The 20,451-nt window shown below is 37.3% G+C and overlaps 1 protein-coding gene across 4 annotated transcripts in view; it reads right to left on the bottom strand.

Annotated features, from left to right (window-relative positions):
• LOC139765216 (proton myo-inositol cotransporter-like) overlaps positions 1-15,009 on the bottom strand; it is a 64,267-nt gene extending 49,258 nt beyond the window's left edge. For 2 of the 4 annotated variants that reach the window (XM_071692527.1, XM_071692530.1), the window contains exons 1-2: positions 11,698-11,735; positions 122-266 (exon numbers count right to left, since the gene is read on the bottom strand). In XM_071692527.1, the coding sequence (XP_071548628.1) occupies positions 122-266; positions 11,698-11,722 (170 nt within the window). In that variant the 5' untranslated portion in view covers positions 11,723-11,735. Of the gene's footprint in view, positions 1-121; positions 267-11,697; positions 11,736-14,582; positions 14,602-14,855 lie in introns of those variants that run through there. The other 2 variants (XM_071692528.1, XM_071692529.1) reach the window with 2 other exon arrangements.
• Positions 15,010-20,451: the final 5,442 nt, after the last annotated feature.

Below are 20,451 nucleotides of genomic sequence, written 5' to 3'. Positions count from 1 at the left end.
TTTCTCACTCTCTCTCGTGTGTAACAACTTTCAAACAGTTTTTCAGTTGACATTCATCATCATTCTTAAGAGAGACATTCACCATCATTCTTAAGAGCGAATACATCAAAATAATACTTACCTAACAAGAATCATAGCACCTGATACAACACCTGTGTCATAGCCAAACAGGAATCCACCTAAGGCACTATAAAATGCCAACAGGTAAATTGCAGATGGTGTACCCATGTCTGCATTTGTTTCTGGGCCATAACCCATGACACTTTCTGCAATAAAAGCATGACAAACTTTACAATAGAAATACTTAAGGAAAACTATAAATCAAAAGTAAACTCCTATATCAATCTACTATCTCTACATGATGCATTAAGTGTACAAATGCTAAGCAACATCAACACCCTATTATAAATCTACCTATAGCAGGAGTGCTTTTCTTCACTTATAACTCATCTACAAAATCTAGGAATCTAGATGTATCAGGCCCACCCAATTCTAAATGTTCAGTGATCCAAATGATGAAACTACAATGACAACAAAAGATACCAGAAATGAAAAGGTGAAACAAGTGATCATATTAGAGTCTTTATGAAAGAAAACCTTCTTAAGTTTAACTTCCATTAGAGTCACTTAATAACTCATGATAATATGATGTAATCAATACTCTGGAAGTTTTTCTATATAGCAACTCATTCATTTAAGTTTAACTTCCATTAGAGTCACTTAATGACTCATGATAATATGATGTAATCAATACTCTGGAAGTTTTTCTATAAAGCAACTCATTCATGATGAGGCCTTAACTCACAACAGGGAAACATTCCTCGACACTTGTCACAACTTAAATCCACTGTGAGTTGAACAATTGAAACGTGTTATAAGGAGGGGATAAAATTCCTGACCAAATTTTTCCCATTTCAACTCTTAAGGATACTGATATACCGTACTGAAACAATTCAGCTAACTACACTCTGTCATTATGTAATCTAGATGATACTTGATAAAAACTCACAGACAAAGGTGCCATGCCAAAACATGGTGTGTAAGGCTTTCTGTGTTGCTGGAGTGGGATGGGGTGGAATGAAGGATACTGGAGAAATAAGAAAGGGGCACTAGGGTCATCTAGATCACTTTTATTATTCTATTTAATAAATGTTGCCATATCACAGGTAATGCAGATGATATAAATAGACTAACATCAGAAATAAATACATAATAGAGTGAGAGAGACCCATAGACTTGGCTATAACCATGAGTTTGGGACCACAGTCAAACCTTTGGACACCTCTAATCTTACCTTAAAAGTGATAGCCTTACATCTTATACTCCCCTGATTATCTCTTAACATTCCCTCAACATCCTGAAAAGCCTACAGTTACTACTATACTCCTATCTAACATTCCCTCAACATCCTGAAAAGCCTACAGTTACTACAGATGCAAAATGTAGAGGAAGTTTAAAAAACAAACATATTTTCCAAGCTAGTGGGACACGTATCAAATGTTTTTTTATGTGAATAATTAAAATATGCATGATAAGTACAAATATTTCCCTATCTTTCCTCCCTGGGGATAGGGGAGAAAGAATACTTCCCACGTATTCCCTGCGTGTCGTAGAAGGCGACTAAAAGGGAAGGGAGCGGGGGGGGGGCTGGAAATCCTCCCCTCTCATTTTTTTTTTTCCATAAGAAGGAACAGAGAAGGGGGCCAGGTGAGGATATTCCCTCAAAGGCCAGTCCTCTGTTCGTAACGCTACCTCGCTAATGTGGGAAATGGCGAATAGTATGAAAGAAAGAAAGAAGTACAAATATACCCCAAATCATGGTGATATACTTTATCATGAAGGAAGATTTTCTTTTAGACCTTAAAAATACATACAAAAGAAAAATGATCTTCTTTGCAATGAATCAAACCTTTAAAAAACATACAAAAGAAATATTATCTTCTTTTAAATGTCACAAGTTACAATGTACTTTACTTATAAAAAGTCACAAGTTTAAGCTGTCACAACTTGAGGTGTCATAACTTAAGGTCCGGCAGGTTACTTTGTAACCTGAGAAATGATGATGAAATTCATACATTTATCTTGTGTAATCAACTCTAAAATAGATATGAATAAGCCTCATCTTTGAAGCTATACCTAGGAACAATAAATATCATTCTCATGAAGTCTGACCTAATCCAACAGAGTACAACAAAATTGGTGATAAGAAACTTATGTTAAATTTCCAACACTCCACTTGGATCAATACTGGGTTTTACTTTTCAGAAGATATATGTTTAATTCCTTCAGCTTTTCTTCAGTGAGTTCATCTGTCCGGTTAAAAGTTCTGTTGCCCTTTTATGAATGCTCCCTAGTCTTCCCTAGCTTTAGTCTGTGAACTATATCAATATTAAAAGGTTTTGAGGTTGAAATAGTACAATGTAATGCAATGATATTACTTCAGGTATCTGCAAAAAAAAACTGAAAAATAAAATCTTGCATGCTACTGGCTTTTTTTAATACTACCTATGCTCTAATTAGCAAATCTAAGACCTCTATACAAAGGGCCAGTATGAGAAAAATTCTGATTTTCCTGGTTTCTGGTATCCTTTCACAAAATTCCCATGGGAATGCTGAATCACCACACAACACTCACTAAGAGGAATCATAAATCTTCCATGGCCCTTTTGGGAAATCTGGAGTTCCCCTGATTCACAATACTAAAGCAGTGGTCTAATATTCAGAGATGGGTAACATCCAAAGATGTTACAGTGCCTTATGATCTCAGCACTGGGAAAGAGTGGGGAGAATTGTTTACATATGAAATTATCTTTGGTTGGGTTAGGTGTGCTTAACTTAGATTTTAATTTTTCAGACACTGTAAAGGGGAGACTGGTTTATAAATGAAAATATCTCTGGTTAGATAGGGTTGGGTTAGCTTGGGCTGGATGAATTAAAATTTTTTTAGATACATCATTTTCATGCTAAAAAGTGTTATAAGCATTATGTATTACATCCAGCATATTACCAGTTCCACAAAGTCAATCACATCAATCAAGCTAGGTTTTGGGGTTTGGGTGGCTAGGCTGAATTAAGTTTGATTGGTTTCTATACTGTGTTTGGTTATGGAAGGTATGCTTGTTATGTTGTGTTTGGTTATGGAAGGTATGCTTGTTATGTTGTGTTTGATCAAGTTTGGTTGGATTAGGTTTTCATAGGCTATTCCAAAATCCCTTAGTTATTAGAGAAAGCTAAAGTTCTATCTTGGTAAGGGATGTTAAAACTTTTGGGTTGTTTGAGGGTGCTAAAATTCCTGGGTTAAAAAAGCCCCACACACCCTGAAGTGACAATACCATAGAAACATTTGATGATCTAGAAAACCAACTGCATCACCAGTGGAAAGTAAATGAGTTAAGTACATATAGTCATACAAAATGAATATCCAAAGAGATATTTGGAAGCTGCATTAAGTCAACAAGATTTTCTGGGCCCTAGTTGAGGCAAACTCTGGAATACGAGTGGACAGCAGTACAACTTCTAAGATGTACTACACATAGAAAATCAATAAGAAATTGAATCAGAAAATGTTTAAACAATGAGAATTTTGTTAAGGTAAACACTTGAAGGAATTCCAAGAATTCTCATTTCTAAGTGGCAAGAGTGCCAAATAGTTCAATCTTTCTTGTGGCATGCCTGGAGAGAACCAAAGGATTGTGTGCAGTCTAGTAGTTCAACAATAAAACAATTGTCTGACAACTCTGTAGCAAGGATAAATTGTTGGAAGATGATATACTATTCAATTTTTGGGTCTTGATTATGTAGCATGGGAATGGATGAAGGCAAACAAGTATGAATATGTATGTACTTGTATATGTGTATATGTTGATATGTACATGTATATATATGTAAATGGGCATGTATGTGTATCTATGTATATATATATGTGTGTGCATGAGGGGATGAGCCATTCCTCATCTGTTCCCTGGCGCTACCTTGCTGACTCAGGAAACGGCGATCAAGTATTAAGTCAATAAGATTTTCTTGGCTCTAGTTGAGGCAAGTATGCAGGTATGCAAGTATGCAGTCTGTTGTGGATGAGAGAGCTTGGGAAGTGAGTCAGTTGTTGTTCGCTGATGATACAGCGCTGGTTGCTGATTCAGGTGAGAAACTGCAGAGGATGGTGACTGAGTTTGGTAAAGTGTGTGAAAGAAGAAAGCTGAGAGTAAATGTGAATAAGAGCAAGGTGATTAGGTACAGTAGGGTTGAGGGACAAGTCAATTGGGAGGTAAGTTTGAAGGGAGAAAAACTGGAGGAAGTGAAGTGTTTTAGATATCTGGGAGTGGATTTGGCAGTGGATGGAACCATGGAAGTGGAAGTGAATCATAGGGTGGGGGAGGGGGCGAAAGTTCTGGGAGCGTTGAAGAATGTGTGGAACTCGAGAAATTTATCTCAGAAAGCAAAAATGGGTATGTTTGAAGGAATAGTGGTTCCAACAATGTTATATGGTTGCGAGGCATGGGCTATAGATAGAGTTGTGCGGAGGAGGGTGGACGTGCTGTAAATGAGATGTCTGAGGACAATAAGTGGTGTGAGGTGGTTTGATTGAGTAAGAAATGAAAGAATAAGAGAGATGTGTAGTAATAAAAAGAGTGTGGTTGAGAGAGCAGAAGAGGGTGTTTTGGTAACATGGAGAGAATGAGTGAGGAAAGATTGGCCAAGAGGATATATGTGTCAGAGGTGGAGGGAACGAGGATAAATGGGAGACCAAATTGGAGGTGGAAAGATGAAGTGAAAAAGATTTTGAGTGATCGGGGCCTGAACAAGCAGGAGGGTGAAAGGCGGGCAAGGAATAGAGTGAATTGGATCGATGTGGTATACCGGGGTTGACATGCTGTCAGTGGATTGAATCAGGGCATGTGAAGCGTCTGGGGTAAACCATGGAAAGCTGTGTAGGTATGTATATTTGCATGTGTGGACGTAGGTACATGTGTATGGGGGGGGTTGGGCCATTTCTTTCGTCTGTTTCCTTGCGCTACCTCGCAAACGCGGGAGACAGCGACAAAGTATAAAAAAGAAAAAAAAAAAAAAAAAAAAAAAATATATATATATATATATATATATATATATATATATATATATATATATATATATATTTTTTCATACTATTCGCCATTTCCCGCAATAGCGAGGTAGCGTTAAGAACAGAGGACTGGGCCTTTGAGGGAATACCCTCACCTGGCCCCCTTCTCTGTTCCTTCTTATGGAAAAAAAAAAAAAAGAAAGAAAAAAAAAAAAAAAAAAAAACGAGAGGGGAGGATTTCCAGCCCCCCGCTCCCTTCCCTTTTAGTCGCCTTCTACGACACGCAGGGAATACGTGGGAAGTATTCTTTCTCCCCTATCCCCAGGGATAATATATATTTTTTTTTTCTTTTTTTTTTTTTTTTTGCTTTGACGCTGTCTCCCGCGTTTGCGAGGTAGCGCAAGGAAACAGACGACAGAAATGGCCCAACCCACCCCCATACACATGTATATACATACGTCCACACACGCAAATATACATACCTACACAGCTTTCCATGGTTTACCCCAGACGCTTCACATGCCCCGATTCAATCCACTGACAGCACGTCAACCCCGGTATACCACATCGCTCCAATTCACTCTATTCCTTGCCCTCCTTTCACCCTCCTGCATGTTCAGGCCCCAATCACACAAAATCTTTTTCACTCCATCTTTCCACCTCCAATTTGGTCTCCCTCTTCTCCTCGTTCCCTCCACCTCCGACACATATATCCTCTTGGTCAATCTTTCCTCACTCATTCTCTCCATGTGCCCAAACCATTTCAAAACACCCTCTTCTGCTCTCTCAACCACGCTCTTTTTATTTCCACACATCTCTCTTACCCTTACGTTACTTACTCGATCAAACCACCTCACACCACACATTGTCCTCAAACATCTCATTTCCAGCACATCCATCCTCCTGCGCACAACTCTATCCATAGCCCAAGCCTCGCAACCATACAACATTGTTGGAACCACTATTCCTTCAAACATACCCATTTTTGCTTTCCGAGATAATGTTCTCGACTTCCACACATTCTTCAAGGCTCCCAGAATTTTTGCCCCCTCCCCCACCCTATGATCCACTTCCGCTTCCATGGTTCCATCCGCTGCCAGATCCACTCCCAGATATCTAAAACACTTCACTTCCTCCAGTTTTTCTCCATTCAAACTCACCTCCCAATTGACTTATATATATATATATATATATATATATATATATATATATATATATATATATATGTTTTCTAAAAGAATCATAAAACTATAATAAGAGAACAATCTAAAATTCATAATTGAACTTGAAAAATATTCTTATACATTTACATGTTTTGGAATGATTATTCATTTTCATTTTGCTTTGTTGCTGTCTCCCGCATTAGCGAGGTAGCGCAAGGAAACAGACGAAAGAATGGCCCAACCCACCCACATACACATGTATATACATACACGTCCGCACACAGCAAATATACATACCTATACATCTCAATGTACACATATATATACACACACAGACATATACATATATACATATGTACATAATTTATACTGTCTGCCTTTATTTATTCCCATCGCCACATGATACACATAGATATAACATAATACTACCAGATTCTTAGTAATACATAAAGGGGCATCAATGACTTTTGTACATTCGATGAAAGGCATAAAAACCTTAAAGGCAGCATCGCATGTTCTGAAATAATATATGACTTTATACCACCAAGAGTTGTTGCTGATGATTATGCTGCTACAGTACAGAAAACAACTGGAGAGAACACATCATTTTCTGTTGAGGTCCATTAAAGTCAAATACAAATGATTTTATCTGCAAATATCTATATTCCTCTTACCTATCAATACTTAAAAAACAAGTAGGTTTACTTGTAAACATCAACACAAGTGTGTGCAATGAAATGCTTCTCCTCATGTACACAAAGTTTAATTACCAAAATAAATACAAATGCAATTTCACCTGTGAACTACATTAAGAGCTAATAACAGGGCAAAAAATATTGTTATTAACATACACATGACGTGCAAAATCTGCAAAAAATGTGATGTGATGATATATGACATCTGTTACATTCAACACCAGATAAGTACATTCATCACCAAGATAACCTAAGTTGAGTTTCAACTCAATTTTCTGAGGCCTTTTAATTTTCTGAGATGTTTAAGCCACATGAAGTGTAATATACATTTTTCAATAAACTTTATCAGCATACTAAGTCTTCAAGTCTTGGCTTAGTCTTGACTAGAATACAGTTATGCCATCTGAGGGTGGTTCATGTGTTTTATTCTTAAGAGTGTGATTCCAAATACACTTGCGTTAAGTGAAAAGAATTGGTTCACAATCTGGCATGAATGAATTTGATTGCCTTTTGCTGAACCACTTTGAGCTACATATAAGATGCCATTATTAGTGAATGTCAGAAACCAGGAAGGACAGTACGTTACAAAAGAGAATGCTTTGAAGATGTAATTCGATGCAGGATACAAAAAGTGGAAACAAGACAAATGACAACTTGTAATGAGAAAAGACTAGCCCTGAATTGGTCTTCACACAAAATAAGGGACAACTATCAAATAATATGTAGACTTAAAAACTAATTATGACTATTAGCTCTGTGTACTAACACATTTTGCATTCTTTACTACATGCATCCAAAATATTTTGAGAATTTAGGTACAAAGGTATCAAGTCTGCCAACTTCCATTATCATCTTCAGTTACTTCAATGCCACTCCTAACATGACATTCCTTTTTTCGCTTGCTACAAGCAAAGACCTTTTAGGGTCTTTGGCTACAGCCACATGCCACACTCTGAGTCCCTGGCTTCCCCATAGTTATTAACGTTTTGCACTACACTTTTCCTTGATTCCTACAGTTTACCAAGAGCTGCTGCGGTGGTCCCTCCACTACTATTGATAAATTAAATGCTCAATCTTTTTTTTGCCAACTTTTGTTCAATTATTCACCATTACTTTCGACAGAATAAGAGTCAAGGAGAACGACTTCACAAACAGGTGTGTGAATATAATACAGCAGTTACAAACCATATACCAGTACTGTATTCATATGTCACTGCATTTATCATTTCCCTTGACCCATATAATTTGTAAAAGTATAAGTCAAGGGTGCAGTTATACAATTCTATTTACTAAAAATACTACCAAGCTATTTTTTCTCATCTAGAACATTTCTTTACAATTGGAGTCTTCTTCCAATAGGGTTAGGGAGGTTGTTGATGATACAGGGATATTTAACTCTTATCAAATGTACAATGAAAACCATGATTAGCATAAACTAGTAAGCTATCACAAGTTCTGCTCAATTTCTATTCATAAGTGCTAGTATATCACAAGTTCTGTTCATTTTTCATTCATAAGTTGTTCATTTTTTATTATAATGAATAAGTTAGCTAGGATATCATATATTTTTCATTAATAAGTTCAGTTCATTTTTCATTACAATAAAAAGTTAGCTAGGATATCATCAGTTCTGTCCATTTTTCATCTTAAGTTCTTTTCATTTCTTATCATAATAAATAAGTTAGCTAGAATAAGTTTTGTTAATTTTTCTTCATATTTTAGAGAGGCTATTACAAGTTCTGTTCCTATTCTATTTATAAGATCTGTTCATATTTCTATCATAAGTTAGCTATACATTTTGTTCTTAAATAAGTTATCATAATATGTTAGCTAGAATATCAAAAGTATTAATTCTTTCTTGTAAGTTCTGTTCATATTATCATAAAACTAGAAATGTTATATTTATTTATTCATTTATTTATTTTGCTTTGTCGCTGTCTCCCGCGTTAGCGAGGTAGCGCAAGGAAACAGATGAAAGAATGGCCCAACCCACCCACATGCACATGTATATACATACACGTTCACACACGCAAATATACATACCTATACATCTCAATGTACACATATAAATACACACACAGACATATACATATATACATATGTACATAATTCACACTGTCTGCCTTTATTCATTCCCATCGCCACCTCACCACACATGGAATAACAACCCCCTCCCACCTCATGTGTGCGAGGTAGCGCTAGGAAAAGACAACAAAGGCCCCATTCGTTCACACTCAGTCTCTAGCTGTCATGTGATAATGCACCAAAACCACAGCTCCCTTTCCACATCCAGGCCCCACAGAACTTTCCATGGTTTACCCCAGATACTTCACATGCCCTGGTTCAATCCATTGACAGCACGTCGACCCCGGTATACCACATCGTTCCAATTCACTCTATTCCTTGCACGCCTTTCACCCTCCTGCATGTTCAGGCCCCAATCACTCAAAATCTTTTTCACTCCATCTTTCCACCTCCAATTTGGTCTCCCACTTCTCGTTCCCTCCACCTCTGACACATACATCCTCTTGGTCAATCTTTCCTCACTCATTCTCTCCATGTGACCAAACCATTTCAAAACACCCTCTTCTGCTCTCTCATCCACACTCTTTTTATTCCACACATCTCTCTTACCTTTACATTACTTACTCGATCAAACCACCTCGCACCACAAATTGTTCTCAAACATCTCATTTCCAGCACATCCACCTTCCTGCGCACAACTCTATCCATAGCCCACGCCTCGCAACCATACAACATTGTTGGAACCACTATTCCTTCAAACATACCCATTTTTGCTTTCCGAGATAATGTTCTCAACTTCCAAACATTCTTCAAGGCTCCCAGAACTTTCACCCCCTCCCCCACCCTATGACTCACTTCTGCTTCCATGGTTCCATCCGCTGCCAGATCCACTCCCAGATATCTAAAACACTTTGCTTCCTCCAGTTTTTCTCCATTCAAACTTACCTCCCAGTTGACTTGACCCTCAACCCTACTGTACCTAATAACCTTGCTCTTATTCACATTTACTCTTAACTTTCTTCTTTCACACACTTTACCAAACTCAGTCACCAGCTTCTGCAGTTTCTTACATGAATCAGCCACCAGTGCTGTATCATCAGCGAACAACTGACTCACTTCCCAAGCTCTCTCATCCACAACAGACTGCATACTTGCCCCTCTTTCCAAAACTCTTGTATTCACCTCCCTAACAACCCCATCCATAAACAAATTAAACAACCATGGAGACATCACACAACCCTGCCGCAAACCTACATTCACTGAAAACCAATCACTTTCCTCTCTTCCTACACGTACACATGCCTTACATCCTCGATAAAAACTTTTCACTGCTTCTAACAACTTGCCTCCCACACCATATATTCTTAATACCTTTATATATATATATATATATATATATATATATATATATATATATATATATATATGTATATATATATATATATATATATATATATATATATATATATATATATATATATATATGCAGGAGGGTGAAAAGCGTGCAAGGAATAGAGTGGATTGGAACGATGTGGTCTACCGGGGTCGACGTGCTTTCAGTGGATTGAACCAGGGCATGTGAAGCGTCTGAGGTAAACCAAGGAAAGTTTTATGGGCCCTGGATGTGGAAAGAGAGCTGTGGTTTCGGTGCATTATACATGACATTATACATGTCTTTTCCTAGCGCTACCTCGCACACATGCGGCGGGAGGGGGTGTCATTTCATATGTGGCGGGGTGGCGACGAGAATGAATAAGGCAGCAAGTATGAATTATGTACACGTGTATATATGTATATGTCTGTGTATGTTTATATTTGTATACGTTGATATGTATAGGTATGTATAAGAGCGTGTGTGGACGTGTATGAATATACATATGTATGTGGGTGGGTTGAGCCATTCTTTCGTCTGTTTCCTTGCGCTACCTCGCTAACGCAGGAGACAGCGACGATAATAATAATGATAATAATAATAATAATAATAATAATAATAATAATAATATATATATACATATATATATATATATATATATATATATATATATATATATATATATATATATAATTTTCAGCCAGCAATTATGCATTTTTAGTGTCATCCAGCATCGCCAGGTAAAGGCTGGTCAAAGTGTGAATTGCCAAACGGTGACGTGGAGCGCCATATTCAAATTGTGGAGCTCAATGGCCAGTTATAGGACAAACAAGCAAGTACTCGGAGGGTTATTTTCGTGCCCCTAACGCATGTGGGAGAATGGTCATTAGCTACCCCTCCCACTCCTTAGCTTCTGATGGCACCTAAATTATCAACAGTGGCTGGTAAGCTGTTCCCAAGGGAATTCTTTTTTTTTTTTAGCGTAACGGGTGTCACGGGACGGATAACCCGTGACAAGTGTTGACGTCTTGTGATGGGGGCTGCCACTCCCACGGTCATTTGCCTACCCTATAGTATATATATATATATATATATATATATATATATATATATATATATATATATATATAGTGACAGCTCTTGCGTTAGGGGTATAAAATAACCCTCTGAATACTAGCTTGTTTCTCCCATTACTGGCCCAGTGAGCACTACTTGAAAACGCTGCCCTCCACACCACATCGTTTGACAATTCGCACGTTGACCTGACCATAGCGAAAACATGGGGCACTAGAATTGCGTAATTGCTGGCTGGAAATATTCTGGGAGGTTCTAGTGTTTCATTTCGTCCAGGTGGCTACGAAAATCAGAAACACAGTAGCTTACGTAGAGTTTCTTCTTCTTCCACCATGAGTGCGAATCTGTAGGGTACTCATTTAAGTATAGACATAACATAAGATAATATTTCAAACATTTGACACGAAAGTCGTTGAAAATGCTACCGTGACATTATTAAACTTGTGATATTATTGTCACAGTCAAGAATCTTTATATCATTTGAAAATAGTAATCTTGCAAAAGGTTGTTTACCCTTATGTATTGCAACTATTCACAGGAAGAACACGGAATGTTTTATTTACATTGGAAACGTTAAAAGATTTGTCGTTACTCCTACGGAAAAACGTTTATGTTTCTTTACTCATTAATAATTATTATGTTAACTCACACGTGCATTCATCTTTAGTTAACCAGGTTAAAGTAAAATATTCCAGGTTCGGTTAGAATTACTGACAAACCTTATCATTCTACCAATGTTAATTTGTCATGGTGGAAAAAATATTTTCTTCACTCCATAATCGTAAACTATTTTCAACACATATATTTATATATATTCCTATGAGTCCACGGGGAAAATGAAATATATATATATATATATATATATATATATATATATATATATATATATATATATATATATATATATATATTGGAGGAAGTGAGGAAGATGTTTATAAGTTACTTGCAGCTTGATGTAAACTCGTTGGAAATAATAAAGACAATTATATGATTGCCATATCCGAATCTTAGGTTAGATTTCAGCAATAAATATTTCCTCTCCGAATACTCAATATCAGGATACACTACTTAATAAGGAAAGGGGAAATATAGTAAGCGGAGGATCTGCTTTTGGTTAAGGTTCACTTAAATCCCGTAGTAAAAACTTGCAACCAATGAGAATGTCGACTTCATCTTTGTTATAAAGTAAGAAAAGTTAAGTAATTAGGAATAATGTTAAATTACTTTCTCGCATAATATGTATGATCGAAGACAACCCATGTCCCGAATCCAGTTTCATTGATAAGAGAGATGAATTCTCTTCAGTAATTAACATACGAGCCAAAAAGACACACTTTTAGCAATAAAAACATGAAACTTAATTAAAATGGTAGGCCCTGATGAAATTTTACCTGAGAACAATGAAAGAAGAGAAAAATGAGGTGGTTAAACCCTTTGACTGTACTTTTCAATAAGTCACTTGCTACGGGAAAAAGGTAAGTTTACCAGTGTTAACACCGATATTCAAAATGGTAATATTTCACAGCCCGGACATTATCGTTCCTCTTAGCTTAACGTCCATAATTAGAACAAGTGGAAACCATCATTCGACAGAATTTGTAGTAAACTATTCAAAGGACCACCACTTGTTAAGCTAGTCACCGTGGGTTTTCAAAGGAAATAGCTCATTCTTATCAAATATGCTTAATTTCTGTTGTGATACAATCATGTACGATGACAGTAAAGTACTTGATGTTATCTATCTAGATTTTTCAAAAAATCTTCCGATAAGATCAGCATCAAAGATTACTTGCGATAATTGAAGTCTCTTAGCATTAATGGGGTCGTACTTCAGTGGATAGGAAATTGGATGGACCGGCCGTAATTAAAGACTTGACTGGCCGTAAATAAAGAGTTGTGATTAATGGTCAAGCCTCAGAATGGTTAGACTTGACCGGCCGTAAATAAAGAGATGTGATAAATGGTCAAGTCTTAGAATGGTTAGACTTGACTGGCCGTAAAGAAAGAGTTGTGATTAATGGTCGTCTCAGAATGGTTAGACTAGACTGGCCGTAAATAAAGAGATAATGATAAATGGTCAAGTCTCAGAATGGTTAGACTTGCCCCAAGGATCAGTCTGGGGAGCGGTTCACTTTCTCATATATACCAATATTATTGGTAAAGGGATATATTGTATGATATCAAAATTCGCTGATGATACAAAGCTGGGAAATAAATGTATAAATGAACTTAAAACGTCTACAGCTTCGAACTGATATAATGGATGTTATAATAGACTCCTAAGTGGTAAATGAATTTTAATATCGGTTAATGCAATTAGGTTCATAATAGGGCTCCTATGTGGTAAATCAGATTTTATATCGATAAATACGATTAAGCTCATAAGTGATAAATCATCTTTGATATCGATACATGCGATTAGATAGATTCGTACATGACAAATGAATTGTAATACCGATAAATGCAGAGTTTTACATAACGGTAGTAAAAAACGAAAATGCAAACTACTGTATACATTACGCTGAACTGTAAAGGGTAAAAGGGGGAAAAATATATGTTCTTAATAATCCCTGGGTCCTACAACCAAGGTAACAGTGAAAAGAGCGAATACAATACTTGGTTTTCATTGGTTAGGCCAGCAATTTTAAGCCTAGGGAACACAATACTTGGTTTCATTGGTTAGGCCTTCAATTTTAAGCCTAGGGAAATGGCGTTACCTCTACAATTCACTGGTTCGTCCACATCTTGAATATTGTATTCAGTTTTGGTACGTACGTATGAACAATTATAATAGCATCTCAGCTGACTTCGAAACTGTGGTTGTACATATTTAATTGGTTTTACGATATTATCAACCAGCTAATCGCTACATGGAAGAAAAGAATGAGTAACTTTATCAGAGAACGACCTTGATGTGGACTTTTGACCGTGACTGAAGCCTTCAACATAAAAAAAAAAAGAGGTGGCCATTGTTAACTCTCAGTGCCAGGCACTGGTAACCCTAGATTTTATCTTTGATTATGAGGAATATTCCGAAATCGTGCGAGACTTCAGTGAAGTGCATTTTGTAAGCCTTTTGAAAAGCTTCCTTTCGTTGCCTACAAACGACCGTCAGGGTCCACATTCTGAAGTACAAATCAGGCAAACTCACAAAGTCTTGGGAATATTGTATAGATCGTTGCTTAAAACCTTACCCTAGATTCTGAAATACATCCACTCAGAATATGAGGAAGTCTCTTGGTGATCCGGTTCGGCAATGTAATACGTTCAGCCGTGAGACAGTAAGACATAAATGCACAAACACTTGAAAATATCATATAAATAAACTAAGTCGATTCCCTCAACACTCGACTGTTGGTCATTCACGTCCACTCTAGCAGCAGATAAACCCCAGATAAACCTGTGACTAGTCATTTTCCTGCACATGGTCAAATACCGTGAGTACATGTTGCGAGTCGAGGACTTACGTTTCAGTAGCGAGAAGTGAAAACAACGAGGAACTTGGTTATATAAAGTTGTAAGGAGGAGGAGGAAGGGGCAGGCAGATGCTTGTACTATTCAGCGGCGTTAATGGTTTCCCTTCACGTAACCAGACCGACTCCAATCCATTTTCACTGACTCAGTGATGGATTTGTAGTGTGGAAAGCTAGACAACCAGAGATGCGATCATGCCGGTGACCCAACACTCGAACACTGTGATAAGGATAAGAGACGAGATAGGTATAATGATGGAGGTGTACTTACAGCTAGAACAGCGTTTCCTGTGTACAGAACTGTACGTCTCTGTAACTGCTGAGGTTTATAAGAGGCAAATCATCATCGTAAGAAGAAAACACTTGAAATTTTGCATACGCATTCTTGCAGAAGGATTGGTTCATTTGACTGCATTGGTCACCCTCCGTTCAGAGAGATTGGTTGCTTACTCAGACTTTTTTCGAATGAAAAAAACACGAAAATAATGCGTGGAAAGACGAATGCATTGATAAATGTTTCATGTTTGAACCACTCTCCATGACTTTTTGCAGACCATCCTGACCCAAATACCCAACATCTGTCACCTTATCATCAAACACTTTTAAACAGCCCCTCAAAGTATTCACTCCATCCTCTTCTCAATTCATCACTGTTTTCTACCACTTCCTCATTTACTCCCTTCACTGATGTTCCTATTTGTTCTTTTTGTTGCACACTATTAACTTTCTTCCAAAACATTTTCTGATAGGGAATCCCCTGAGGTTTATCAAAACTCCTCACCCTAACACTCGTTTGCCCTTATTTTCAACTAATGCACTTTCCTCTTGACCTTCAGCAGATTTCTTTTGTACATCTCCCAGTTCTTTACACTCCTTCCATGTATTATTATTATCCTTATTATCATTGCTGCTTCATAGTTAATATTATTTCTTATTTTTTTTTTTTTTTTTTGCTTTGTCGCTGTCTCCCGCGTTTGCGAGGTAGCGCAAGGAAACAGACGAAAGAAATGGCCCAACCCACCCCCATACACATGTATATACATACGTCCACACACGCAAATATACATACCTACACAGCTTTCCATGGTTTACCCCAGACGCTTCACATGCCTTGATTCAATCCACTGACAGCACGTCAACCCCGGTATACCACATCGCTCCAATTCACTCTCTTCCTTGCCCTCCTTTCACCCTCCTGCATGCTCAGGCCCCGATCACACAAAATCTTTTTCACTCCATCTTTCCACCTCCAATTTGGTCTCCCTCTTCTCCTCATTCCCTCCACCTCCGACACATATATTCTCTTGGTCAATCTTTCCTCACTCATTCTCTCCATGTGCCCGAACCATTTCAAAACACCCTCTTCTGCTCTCTCAACCACGCTCTTTTTATTTCCACACATCTCTCTTACCCTTACGTTACTCACTCGATCAAACCACCTCACACCACACATTGTCCTCAAACATCTCATTTCCAGCACATCCATCCTCCTGCGCACAACTCTATCCATAGCCCCACGCCTCGCAACCATACAACATTGTTGGAACCACTATTCCTTCAAACATACCCATTTTTGCTTTCCGAGATAATGTTCTCGACTTCCACACATTCTTCAAGGCTCCCAGAATTTTCGCCCCCTCCCCCACCCTATGATCCACTTCCGCTTCCATGGTTCCATCCGCTGCCAGATCCACTCCCAGATATCTAAAACACTTCACTTCCTCCAGTTTTTCTCCATTCAAACTCACCTCCCAATTGACTTGACCCTCAACCCTACTGTACCTAATAACCTTGCTCTTATTCACATTTACTCTTAACTTTCTTCTTTCACACACTTTACCAAACTCAGTCACCAGCTTCTGCAGTTTCTCACATGAATCAGCCACCAGCGCTGTATCATCAGCGAACAACAACTGACTCACTTCCCAAGCTCTCTCATCCCCAACAGACTTCATACTTGCCCCTCTTTCAAAACTCTTGCATTCACCTCCCTAACAACCCCATCCATAAACAAATTAAACAACCATGGAGACATCACACACCCCTGCCGCAAACCTACATTCACTGAGAACCAATCACTTTCCTCTCTTCCTACACGTACACATGCCTTACATCCTCGATAAAAACTTTTCACTGCTTCTAACAACTTGCCTCTCACACCATATATTCTTACTACCTTCCACAGAGCATCTCTATCAACTCTATCATATGCCTTCTCCAGATCCATAAATGCTACATACAAATCCATTATTATTATGAATATTATTATTATTGTTTTTTATTATACTTAAGTACTGTTTCCCATGTCAGAGAGGTAGTGCCAGGACACAGACAAAGAATAGCCCATCCACTTCGTAAATGCTCATACATGCACATATACATACATGTACATATACATATCTACACATCCATATACATACACATACACAAATATGTACACATGTACATATTCATGCTTGCTTTCATCCATCCTGGTGCCACCCCACCCACAAGGAAAGCATTGCTACAAAGGAATTCCGACAACCACAGACCATTGGGTCCCTTCAAGGCTGCTTATGAGTTCCCCAACCTCATCCTGCACATTTTCCCATTACCAATAGCAAACCACCCCATGAAGGTCCTTTGATATTCTTATAACCCCACAATCACATCACAACACCCTTACACTACAATAGCTTTAATGATATGTTGCAGTGCATTACACATCTGGAATAATAATTCACCTGCAACAGAATGTCTGCATCTCCATAGAAGTCTTCAAGCACTCATTTAATCCATGCAGACACAAAGTAGGGTATGTGGAGCAACAGAGGTGAACCTTGGAATGGTTTGCAGGCCTTTGTTGTGGATAGAGAGCTGTGTTTCCGTGCATAACATTTGACAGCTAGAGAATGGATGAGAGGAAATATGGCTTTCTTCGTCTGTTCCAGTCACAACTCACTAATGCAGGAAATGGTAATCTGGTATGAAAAAAAAAAAATCCAGCTCACATCCTCCTGTTCCCTCAAAAACAAAACACCAGTCTACCTTAACAGTATAATAATTCTTGTTTAGTACCTTGATTTCCTTTAAGAAACCAAACAGACTAGATAGGTCACATCACGTAAAATATATGTTTGTTCTAAATTCCTTTCCTATACTTTTACATTTTATGGAATTTTATCCTACAAGTCCCATGCTTAGTAGAGATAAAGGACAATAATAAAGCTGGAAAAGCTTTCAGGATCATATTAGTAATATCTCTTGATACATACATTCAGTCTAGAACAAGTCTAGGTGCAGTTGAAGAAATAAAAACATATTACAGTATACAGAACCACAGAAAAACATATACATCAAAGAAAAAACAAAGTTGAGGAAGAACATAAAAAGTGATAATTTTCAGAAGCCTAAGCACGTGTAAACCCCAGTCTATTGAATATCCAAGAGAGGTATCACTGTAGTATATTTGATAACTGTAGTTGGACTTGAGACTGATTTTCCTAACCCTGTGAAAACTGTGGACATTTCAGCAAAGTTAATCAGTTCAAATCATGATACATGTATGATACAGTTTAATTGATTTTGTTTAGCAATGGAGGATGTGAAAATTCAAAAAGTGCAACCTATTGTTCTTAGTAAGGCTTATGGCTTGATATTTTACACAACGAAATACCATTCTTATGACTTATCATCACAAACTTTTGATCAACACATTTTATATACGTGTTATAATTACAAATTTTTTCTTTTATGCATGCTCACCAACTCCCGCATGAGTGAGGTAGCACATATCAAAACATTATCATAAATATAGTGCAACCTTTCCTAGCTAGTGCAGAGCAGTGTTTGCAGTCTTCCTCAAGCATCTCAGTCAGTAGGGCCCTTAACAGGTTTTCCAAGTGTGACATCCAACAGTAATAGTCAAAACAATGGCTAAACAATTTTGGATATTTAGTTTAATCAAGAGTTTGGAAGTTTTTACCAACATTACTTCAAACAAAATTACTAATTGGTACTGCAGTAAAGATAATCCCTACTGGTAAATCATACCTCTGTGCATGAAGAGAGAGAGTAAGGCATTTTATGAGATATGTGAGAAATAGCCATGATTGTTACTGTATTGTGAGGTTAAGAACTGTAAAAGTTGTTGCAGGCTGTAGTAAATTTGAGGCTCAAACAAGTAAACCATACATGACTGAATCATCAGGTGAGGGAAACTTTTTCAAAATCCCTGCATCATGGCATTGAAGGGTAACAACCTTAAGTCTTAAGTCAATGTCTGTTTCCAAGAGTACTGTCCTTTACACCCTCACAGGTTGAATATTCCATTGTACTAATTCTTTGAGTGAGCCTGTACATTATATAATAGCACTTATATAGATGACATCCTCCTGACCATCCTACTGACTGTATTGCCAATGAGAGCACTTCTGTGGGTTACCTCATCTTGATAATCCTATGGATAACATCCTTGGTAAAATCCTGCAGATTGTAGAGCATGTGACAGTACTTCTACAAGCAGCCCTTAACCTATGCCATGGTATTCCTCTGACATAATCTTTATAACATGAAAGGCCGAGTGTCCCATGACAGTGGTTCTGTTTTTTCATTTTGTATTTCATGGTAGTGGTTACATATGTGACACAGGTTCTCTCCTCTTAACAAGGTTATACATGCCCTGTGGCACAGATCTTGTAAAATAGAAAATTTAAAAACTTTAATATTACTGTTGCAAAAAATTGCACGATTGACAGCTACTGCTGTACAACAATTAAAATCCATGCCAAAAATGTCCTAAATTTGATGAAATTAAGAAATCTGGACAGAGCTGCATTAAAGATTAGTCTTGTAAGCCTTGAGAGGAAATCCAGTTTGCCAATTGAGTTACTTCATCAATAAATAGACAATATGTTCCCATGCAATCTTAATGAATTATATATTTGAATGTCATTAACAATTTGGTGAGCTTATGTTTGTACATCTTGTTAAATTTCAGTGTTAATAAATTATTTTGTTTTATTGAAAAAAAGTGGCACATCATATTAAGTCTGACACATCCTTGGTTAAAGCACATCATCAACATCAATAGTAGGATTCAAGACTGTAGTAAACATGCAAAACAGGGGATTGTGAATTTCTTTTCACAATGGTGATGTAGTTTACAAAAACATAAAATGATGGACGCATCCCTTACAGTCCTGTTTGAGCAATACATCTTTACAGTCTACCTAAAGAGGATTGCTTGTTTAAAGCATGACTTACAGCACAGTAAATCTTATACAGTATGTGATCATCATCCTACTAAATGGATCATACTCAACAACATTTGACTTTATAAATAGATGTGTAAAGAGGTAAGTGGATCCTTTCCCCCTCAAAAAAAAGAAAAAAAAATTTACCCAATATGTGCCATTTCATAGGTAGTCAAACTTATACAGTAAGTTCTTTGCAGCATCCTCTAGTGTTTAAAAATTCTTAAATTCTTTACTATATACAACAATCTTGTTAGGACATTGACAAGAAACTAATTTAATTCTTATAAGTTGTTATTCTACATGGGAATCAACATGTGCTTGGCTTTAAACTTTAAATGTAACAAAGCATATGT

Source organism: Panulirus ornatus, chromosome 53 (assembly GCF_036320965.1).
Source record: "Panulirus ornatus isolate Po-2019 chromosome 53, ASM3632096v1, whole genome shotgun sequence".
Taxonomy (NCBI): domain Eukaryota; kingdom Metazoa; phylum Arthropoda; class Malacostraca; order Decapoda; family Palinuridae; genus Panulirus; species Panulirus ornatus.
Note: the sequence above shows the minus strand (reverse complement) of the source record. Positions and strands in the feature narration are given on the sequence as shown.